The sequence below is a fragment of the Rhododendron vialii genome, chromosome 10a, assembly GCF_030253575.1.
Source record: "Rhododendron vialii isolate Sample 1 chromosome 10a, ASM3025357v1".
Taxonomy (NCBI): domain Eukaryota; kingdom Viridiplantae; phylum Streptophyta; class Magnoliopsida; order Ericales; family Ericaceae; genus Rhododendron; species Rhododendron vialii.
In genome coordinates this window covers 3,284,433-3,294,784 of record NC_080566.1, presented here as the reverse complement: position 1 = coordinate 3,294,784, position 10,352 = coordinate 3,284,433, and the positions used below count along the sequence as shown (strand labels likewise).

Here is a 10,352-nt window from a genome sequence, read left to right as displayed (position 1 = left end):
GAGGTGATGAGTGCTTATGGAAATCAAACTCTCCCATGTGCATGAGAATATAAGAGATGCATCAACTTTTCTCTAATCCACTTGAAAGAATAAATAAAAAGTTTTAAAAACTAAAATTTTGAGCCATGGGCTCGAGCCCAGACCCAGAAAACGAAAACCTTGGGCTGGAGTCCAATATATTACAGTAGAGTTACCACACCCAGACAATTTCCTCTTCCTCTTTCGCGCCTTACCCGACGATGCGCGATACGCGCTCCACACCGCCTATATATAAAACCACCACTTCTCTCTCTCTCTCTCTCTCTCATTCTCCCAGTTCACAAAAATGTCCGACGGTCACCTCTTCAACAGCATCTCTCTCGGCGGCCGCGGTGGCACTGTAAGCTCTCTCTGTCCCCCCTCTCTCTAGCCTATACTGTACAGGCACTTCGATTTCTCTCTAATCTGTTCTTCGCTCCTTGATTGTTGTTTGCACTTTGGAGCTTTTCTTTTAGGTTACTGAAAACCCTAATCGTAACTCACGCGACTTGAACCACTAGCTTTCCAACTGTTTATCCGAATGCGCCTTGTTTTCTTACTTTTCTAGGGCTCTAAGTATGATTACACGACCTTTACTGTGTAATTTCCCCATTTCGTAGTCAATTAGGGTTCTCATTACGCACCGCCTATAGTTTGATTTCTCTTTAATCTATTTCTTGTTCGTTTACTGTTGTTTCCAGTTTGGAGTTTTTCTTTTAGGTTTTTTTGAAGCCCTAATCGTTATAGTTCACACTAAAAACTCTATTTCGAACTGGTTATTCAAGTGCTCCTTGTTTAAAACTTTTGAATCCTTCCCTTACGTAGTTGAAACCCCAATTGAAATTGTTTTCACACTAACAACTCTATTTCTTGTTCATTGGTGGTTGTTTTCACTCTTGAGTTCCTCTTTTAGGTTGTTTAAAACCCTAATCGTCTTTGTTAGGAAGCCCTAATGAAAATAATGTTTGACCTGTTTATGATATGCGACTTGAAGCCCTAATAGCAACTCTATTTCATATGATATGCGGGTTGAAGCCCTAATGTTCGACCTGTTTATTCAAATGCTCTTTTGTTTTGTACTTTTCTAAGGTTCTGAGTATGACTATGCGCAAATCTTACTTTCATTGTTGGACCTCTATTGTGTGAATTCCCCTTTTCGTAGTCAATTTAGGTTCTGATTAAGCACCACCTATTGTGGTTTTCACTTTCAAGTTCTTCTTTTAGGTTGTTGGAGTTCAATCGTAATCGTTTTCGCATTTTATGAAATGTGACCTGAGGACCTAGTTTTCGACTTGATTACTAAAATCCTCTTTGTTTCATACTTTTCTAGGGTTCTGAGTATAAAAAGTTCCTAATTTGTACAATTGGAAGACATTATGGTTCTGATTGTGACTCTCCCAAAATCTTCTTTTCTTTTCCAACCTTAATGTTAAAAACTCCTCTTTTGTATGATTTCTGATCGGTTCTATTTTCTTCGTTCTTTAACGAGTAGTGCGAGTAATGCAAGGTATCTGAGCATTTTTTTTTCTTTTTTGGTTTGAAATTCAAGCTTCGAGCTATGTTTCGTGGATCAAAATCGTGATTCGTGGAAGGATATGAAATTAATTGCGTTTGAACTCCGTTCAATTTTCGAGTCCATTTCCTGACTTTCTGAATGAGCTAATTATCCTCAACCGATCCTAGCAAATTCCTTATATGGTCTGGGTTATAGGGTTTGGATTTGATTTGCCCTGATTCTTTGGTCTTTATCAAAGAAGTCTTGAAATACTTCAATGCATGCATAAACCTGTAAAATAGGGTGGATTATAGCGGCTTTGAGAATGGCGACACTGACTTGCTTTTATTGTGAAATGCAGAATCCTGGGCAACTTAGGGTTCACTCAGGGGGTATATCGTGGAAAAAACAAGGGGGTGGGAAAGCTGTGGAAGTTGATAATTCCGATGTCGTAGCTCTAACCTGGATGAAGGTGCCCCGCAGTAATCAACTTGGGGTTAAAATTAAGGACGGTTTGAACTACAAATTCACTGGTTTCCGTGACCAGGTAACTTCCTTCTCTCTCCCTTTCTGTGTGTGTGTGTGTGTGTAAATAGACTATATATGTACACTGAGAGAGAGAGTATTACATTATATTATAGATAGATAGGAATCAACAGCTGCCCAGCATATAATATCCCTCCTTTTATTAGTAATTTCGTTTTGTTATGGTTCTGAGTAACCTCCAAGTTTGTCTTCATGAGAATAATGACACAAGTACTAGATTCTCCCTTGCTCTACGGAAAAAAAGGGAGAGGAAAAAATGTATTAGGTTTGTCTGATCATTTGTACACCTTGAGTATCAATATGAAGATTGTAGTGCCGAAGACGGTGGAGCTCTAGTTGTTCTATAACCTATGGGATGTTTTCTACTGTAAACCTCCCACATTTGCTTTGCAACAATCTTAGATTTTCCCTTTCTTGTATGTTATGGCAACTCTTACATTGCGGGTCCATACCTTGCAGGATGTGGCTAGCCTCACCACTTTTTTTCAAAGCACTTTTGAGATAACACCAGAAGAGAAGCAGCTTTCTGTCAGTGGAAGAAACTGGGGTGAAGTCGATTTAAATGGTAAGTGTATTTTGTTTGCATTAGTGTTGTACTGTTGTTAGGTCATTTGCTTTTTGTACTTCATTTGCTGCCTTGCAAGCAATTTATTGGAAAATTATTTGCTTTAGGTTATGTTTGGAACTCTTAGTTTAGAAGGGAAGAGAGAGAAACGAGAGTGCAGAAACCGTTGGGGAAAGTGTTGTGAATAAAAGAATAGGGGGTTATATTTTGTTTATGAAGTAGTATGACAAAACTTGTTAGGAAATAAAAACGAGTTTCTTCAGGCATGGTTCTTTCTTTCGTTTCATTTTCCCACCTTGGTTTCAAGCTCAAGGCCAATGCCAAGACATTTCTTATTCCCCTGTATGGACTGTTCATTTGTTGCCTAACCTAGTGAACTACGCCATTTTTGTGTGTAATAGGGATGTGAATATGGATTGTACTTGTGTATTATTGTCATGTAGTTTGTTTACGTGCAATTTGCATGGTTCTTCTTTCTCCTACCCCCTGCTTTCACCCTTGACCCAAGGATGAAGTAGTTCATGTACCTCAAGTTATCGAAGTCATAACTTCGGAGTTTGTTTGCATCGGGGCCATTTGACCAGCATTTTTTTGTTGATTTTGTATTTCCGGCGTTTTAGATCTTCTCCCATTCAGTTTTTGTTGCTTACTTTTGTAGGGAATATGCTGACTTTTCTGGTTGGTTCCAAGCAAGCATTTGAGGTATCTTTAGCAGATGTTGCCCAGACACAACTTCAGGGAAAAAATGACGTCATTTTGGAGTTCCACGTGGATGACACAACTGGTGCTAATGAGGTTTTGTTTAATTTGCTACTTGAATTTTCTGAATGACTTGGTTGTTGTCTTTGTAAATCTGATGCTAAGATTCATAGATACCTGGAGTGAATCCAGGTTCAGGTTTGCATTTCACGGTCTAATTAGAGTTTGAGAACATAAGTTACTTTGATAATCGAACCTATTAGAGCAATTTCCTTATATGTCATTTTGGAGTTCCACGTGGATGACACAAATGGTGCTAATGAGGTTTTGTTTAATTTGCTACTTGAATTTTCTGAATGACTTAGTTGTTGTCTTTGTAAATCTGATGCTAAAATTCATAGATACCTGGAGTGAATCCAGGTTCAGGTTTGCATTTCACGGTCTAATTAGAGTTGGAGAACATAAGTTGCTTTGATAATTGAACCTATTAGAGCAATTTCCTTATACAAATGACTTGTTCTCATGGTCGCAGAAGGATTCGTTGATGGAGATAAGTTTTCACATACCAAATTCCAACACACAGTTCGTTGGTGATGAAAATCGTCCTCCTGCTCAGGTTGGTGTTTGTTTCAAATCATTTAGGTTGAATTATAGTCCTTCGTTACTAGTAGTCCTTCTTTACTAATCATTGTTGCTTTATGGTAGGTTTTCCGTGACAAAATCGTGTCAATGGCAGATGTTGGGGCAGGAGGTGAAGAATCTGTTGTTACATTTGAAGGGATTGCGATTCTTACTCCAAGGTAAGTGCTGTGGTTTCAGCTTACATCTTTCATTTTTTCCTGAGTAAATTACGGGTTTGTAAGCTTGTTTAAAAGATCTGATGGAAGCCATTTCTTTGTGTAGGGGCCGGTATAATGTTGAACTTCATCTTTCATTTTTGAGGCTACAAGGGCAAGCTAATGATTTTAAAATTCAGTACAGCAGTGTTGTTCGCCTGTTTCTACTACCCAAGGTTCTCGTTTATTCACACGTTCACAAGGCTTTTTTTGGTTACTTCAGGATTAAGCTTTTCCTGTATGATAGTCGATTTGTCAATCTGTTATGTTCAGTTTTCTCTGGTTGAAATGGATTGACCAGTCGGGTATTTCGGAAAATGCAGGAATTTTAATTTCAAGTTCACTCATTGTCATTTGTTTTGCAGTCTAACCAACCACATACCTTTGTTGTTGTCACTCTTGATCCACCAATTCGTAAAGGCCAAACTTTATACCCGCATATTGTGTTGCAGGTAATCTCAATATCTGATTCATTGGGCAGTGATTTTAGCTTTCATAATTTTCATGTGTCAATCTGCTGATTTATCACATATGCGTATCACCTCTGTGCAGTTTGAAACAGATTATGTGGTTGAAAGCACACTGTCAATGAATGAAGATCTTTTGAATGCAAAATACAAGGACAAGTTAGAACCAACGTATAAGGTGCGATGGATGTGCTATTTCAATCTTTGATCTCTTTTTCTAACTTTTAAGGATCTGTTTTGTACTAATTGGAAAGGTTTGCCTGTCTCCATTCAAATCTTTCATGGGATACTACAATTTTCACGATACTTCCAAGGATGAATATGTATTAGTTTGCCACTAGATCCCTGTGTTTCGGTATGATAAGTAATTTTTAACATTCAGGGCCTCATTCATGAAGTGTTCATATTGATATTGCGCGGATTGTCTGGTGCCAAAGTAACCAGACCAGGAAAATTCCGTAGCTGTCAAGATGGTTATGCTGTGAAGTCTTCGTTGAAAGCTGAAGATGGTGTCCTATATCCACTTGAAAAGGGCTTCTTCTTTTTACCCAAGCCTCCAACTCTTATTCTTCATGAAGAGGTTGCTTTTTTTTACCATAAATATGCTTTACCTGTGCGAAAATTGGTTGGTTATAAAGAATGTACGTAATATTTAGTCATTCCTGAGTTGGGAGGGTTTTGATTTATTGCATATCTTATTTCAGATTGACTATGTGGAGTTTGAGAGGCATGCTGCTGGAGGCTCAAATATGCATTACTTTGATCTTCTTATCAGATTAAAGACTGAGCAGGAACATCTCTTCCGGAACATCCAGAGGAGTGAATATCACAATCTTTTTGACTTCATCAGGTTTATAAAATTTTCACATGCTGTCATGTATAGTTGGAAGTTGGATAGCTTCTAACTCTAAGCCTTCTATCACTGCAGCGGGAAAGGTATGAAAATCATGAACTTGGGAGATGCCCGTACTGCAGAAGGTGTTGCAGCTGTTTTGCAAAATGATGATGATGATGCTGTTGATCCACATCTTGAGCGGATTAGGAATGAAGCTGGTGGAGACGAGAGTGATGAGGAGGTAAATATCATTGTTTTTTGTGGTGCTAGATGGTTTTTGTCAAGCCTGCCAAATCTCTTTTTTTGTCCCAGTGCTGCTGCAAAAGTTTTCAATTCAATTATTTTCATCCTAATGTGTATGAATTTGATTTGGCATTACCTTGGATGCAAAATTTTCAACATGGAAACAAGTGGAGGCTTGATATTGACTTTGATTGAAAACTCCTTGTATTTGTAGTTTGTCGTGGCTATAATGATTATTGTAAGGAGTTGATACTAATAACAGTAGTATTTATTTGTTCTTATAATGTCTCCTTTTTTTTTATCTGACTTATAATGTCTCTTTGGATTGAACATGTTATAGCTGGTTTACTAGTCTCTCTCTCATGCATTGTTGAACGTGGTGGATTTCTACAGGATGAGGACTTTGTTGTTGATAAGGATGATTCAGGCTCACCAACAGATGATTCTGGTGGAGAGGATTCTGATGCTAATGACAGCGGAGACGAGAACGAGGTAAACCATTGTTTTCATTCTTGTTGTTCTGACATGTTAAAATTATCCTTTGGAAATAATGCAATCTCAAAACTAGTCATACATCTAATGACTTGTGTCTTCATAAGCCTGCTAAAAAGGAATCGAAGAAAGAACCCTCTACTTCTAAGGCATCCTCCAGTAGGGTGAAGTCTAAAGTCGGTGGTGAGGATGGACCTAAGAAGAAGAAGCAGAAAAAGAAGAAGGATCCAAACGCACCAAAGAAGGCCATGTCTGGTTTTATGTTTTTCTCTCAGAGTGAAAGGGAGGTCAGTATATATGCAGATACAGATCTCATATTTATGGTATTTTTTTTTAGGGATAAAGCAAATTATTCTCCGTTTCTGTTGACACTGGATTCTTAGGTCCTTAGCCAGTGGACTCCATTATGCAGAACATGTCTTATAATGTTGAAATTGCACATAGATATAGTTATTGTATTACATCACCTGCATAGAAGTCGGACATAAATTTTTGGAGTTCGATTTATATTCAGATGCTTCTGCAACTTCTGGAAAGCATTACTCTTTACTTATTTGTTGGGATCTGTATGAGTCGTGGAGGCCTAAATTGATCTTTTAGAAATTGCATTGCAACCCACTGTATTTAGTTAGAAGATATCCCCAAATTGCTCTTACGTAGACTTAAGGTTTCATTCTTTTCTGTTTTTGAACCTTATTCCCCTACAATGTGATAGATTAATTTTTCTTCTTTCTAATTTCTCTGGTACTTTCTTCTCCTTTATCAAGCTCATTTTTGTCACATTGGTGCGGTTGCAGAATATTAAGAAAACAAATCCTGGAATTGCATTCACTGATATTGCGAGAGTTCTTGGAGAGAGATGGAAAAAAATGACAGGTATGCCCAGTTAACATGAATGCTCATTCTAAGCTTGCAATTCCAATTTTTTTCTGACATGGCTCAAAATGATATTTTGCAGCTGAGGAGAAAGAACCATACGAAGCCAAGGCTCGCGCTGACAAAAAACGTTACGCTGATCAGGTCTCCGGTTACAAGAACCCTCCTCAGCCAATGAACATAGATTCTGGAAATGAATCTGACAGTGCATAGTTTTTACGCCTTGGTTCTGTTTTCCCTGTGAAGATGCTATGCACTAGTTATGGGGTGCTTTTATCATATGTTATAATATAGCAGTTGTATCAAATACCAACTTTTTGGCGGTCGAATCATTATGTTAGAATGCGCGGAGTTTAGAATATCGTAGCTGGGTAGTTTGGCCCATGTGTGGATTCACCCCTTCACATTTGACTATCAGCTCATAACCACCCTATGGTTGCTGGACCAATGTGCAGCGTAGCATCTCTTTAACTGATTTCTCAATTTATAATAACCTCATCATCTTCCCCTCTCTCACACAAAAATTGGAAGAAATATAGATGCAGGTATCCAGGTATTCCTTAAACATCAATACGCAATCTAAAATTGGTTGTGTTTGGTTGGGAACTCGAAACCATACCAAGTTCCTCGAATTGTTTTTATTGATTCGGTTTGGTTATTGATCTAGTTAACACAGAAGCGTTACTTGGTGAATGTCTTAATTTGTAGTCAAAAAACTTTGCGGGCTCTCTATCTCCGTCTATGTCTTGATTTAAACCCATAGTGGTACACTTGCTTTTAAACCTATAGAGACACACGCGTATACCCGCCTCTATTATATATTTGTGTGAATGTATGTGGGTTTACCTTGTTAGGGGAGAGAGATGTTCGAATTGATTAGGTCTCAAATGGGATTTCACACGGCTCAATTAGGGCTTAACAACACTATCAGTTCTGCACAATCAAAGTGTAATAATTGGGAAATTCTGTCTTTGGATAAAACATGATTTGTGCTTACTCCAACGTTTGTGAAGGAATTTTTTTGGAAAAATGTCTCGAGTGCTTCGTTAAGGATTTGGTCTTGGACGAGTTTCTTTGCCCGCCTTTTGAGCACTAGTTGCACGTTACTGAAATACTGAGAGAGTTTCAGAATAATCAAGGATTAACTGAAAAAATGCACGTTACTGAAATACTGAGAGAGTTCCAAACCATGTGTCCTCTGCCCCCTTCAATCCAAGCTCCCAATGCCAATGAATTTCTAGAGAAGAAAGGGAAAAAACAACGTGCATTGCCTTGTGAAGAGTTGTTCAAATTTTAAAACTCTGTATTCTTGAACTTCATCTTCATGTATGTAAAGCTTAGGTCTATGATTACTTGTTTCACATTTCTCATCCTTTTAGAACATGTCAATCTTTGCGGGCAAGCACAGGACACTCTCGAGCTCCTATTTGCGCGGGATTTGAACCGAATGAAAAATAGAATGCGTGGAAGGGCGTGTTAATGTGTTTTTGTCTTAGTGGCTCCGATGGTCTTTGAATGGGTTTACTTTCGACCAACTTTTCATGAACCAAAATCTATTATCTTTATGGCTAGATATCACCATCTTTTAGTACTTTGAATACGCTCTATAATGATATAAAATAGGTAACGATCCGGTTTAAAGTTAGTGTATTCCAAAATAACTTGGTTTTCGACTTGTTGAGGGAAAAATTGTCATATCTTTTGATGAATATATAACTTTAGAGTCAAACTAATTTGGTTAAAAAATAGTCGATACAAGCTTTTCATTGGTTCAAACCACATGCAAATCGGAGTTCGGTAGTGTTCGTGGCAATGCTGCAAAGTTTGGTCGGTTCGAAACGTCGAGGATGCGCCCCCGGGCGCAATAGTGTGCGCCCGGGGCTCAATAAGACTACACAATTGCTCAAACTTTGCGATTTTGTCCCGGACACTCTCGAACTCCGAGTGTCGCAAGGTTTGAACCGTTTAAAAGCTTGTTGAGTCTTCTTTCTAACCCAAAAAGTTTGAATCTAAAATGTTTGCATAGGGAAAGATATGACCTGATACCCTTAATGACTTGAAAAGTAGATCATTTTGGTAAAAAGCTTGCATCTTCCTCGTCTGAAATTGGATAAAGACCTATGATATATCGATAGAGAGGATTTTCAAAGTATTACAATATTGTGGAATCCAATCATATAAACAATAAAATTTAGTCATGGAGACAAAAAATTTGGGGGCATGGACACAAAAAATTTGGCATCGCAAATCTATAAATCTCGTTAGGTGAATTCCAATGATTAACAAGTTTTATGTGCTTTGATGAACCATGGAAAGCGCTATGAAATCTCTCAAACTATTAAGAAATAAAAGAATACCATAGAAATAGGATTGCGAGTACCGAACAAAAAATAGAAAGACGGGAAGGGTGGGAAAACTTGTTTTAGCCTTGGTGGCTCGACGGTCATTGAATTGGTTTACTTTTGACCAACTTTTCATAAACCAAAATCTATTATCTCTATGGTTAGATCCCACCCATTTTTAGTACTTTAAATACCTTCTTTAGCGTTATAAAATAGGTTTCCATTCGTTTTAAAATAGAGTGATTCAAGGATTTTTTCAAAAATAACTTATTTTTCGACCTGTTGAGGGCAAAATTGCCATATCTTTTGATGAATATATAACTTAAGAGTCAAACTAATTTGGTTGGAAAGTCGGTTAGATAAGCTTTTCAATGGCTCAAACCAAGTGTAAATCGGAGTTCGGGAGTATCCGTGGCAAGATCGCAAAGTTTGGTCTGTTTTTGAACTTTGAGTATGCGCCTGGGGCGCATTGGTGTGCGTCTGGGGCGCAGTAACACACCGCCACAATGGCTCAAACGTTGCGGTTTTGTTTCAAACACTCGCAAACTCCGATTTTCGCAAGGTTTGAACCCTTTGAAAGCTTGTTGAGTCTTTTTTCCAACCCAAGTAGTTTGAATCTAATGTGTTTGCACGTCTAAAGATATGACCAATTTACCCTCAATGAGTCGAAAAGTAAATCAATTCGGTAAAAAAGCTCGCATCTCTCTCATCTTAAATTGGATAAGGACCAATTATATATGGATAGAGAGAATTTTAAAACTTTTACAAGATTGTAGAATCCAATAATATGAACAGTAAAATTTAGTCATGGACACCAATATTTGTTGGCGGCAAGGACGCGAAAGTTTGGCATTGTAAATGTATAAATCTCGTCTTGAGCGTATGCCTTACTCCGATGATTAGTATGCTTTGATTTAAGCGTGGAAAAGCCCTACAAG

The 10,352-nt window shown here is 38.0% G+C and overlaps 1 protein-coding gene across 1 annotated transcript; it reads left to right on the top strand.

The window, feature by feature from the left end:
- Positions 1–210: 210 nt before the first annotated feature.
- Positions 211–7,520, top strand: LOC131304220 (FACT complex subunit SSRP1). Its single transcript, XM_058331369.1, has 16 exons — positions 211–379; positions 1,875–2,060; positions 2,519–2,624; positions 3,283–3,419; positions 3,856–3,939; positions 4,029–4,123; positions 4,227–4,335; positions 4,525–4,611; positions 4,712–4,804; positions 5,009–5,206; positions 5,331–5,476; positions 5,555–5,702; positions 6,098–6,196; positions 6,304–6,483; positions 6,994–7,072; positions 7,155–7,520. The coding sequence occupies exons 1-16, from the start codon at positions 326–328 to the stop codon at positions 7,283–7,285; spliced, it is 1,932 nt and encodes a 643-aa protein (XP_058187352.1). The 5' UTR covers positions 211–325; the 3' UTR covers positions 7,286–7,520.
- Positions 7,521–10,352: the final 2,832 nt, after the last annotated feature.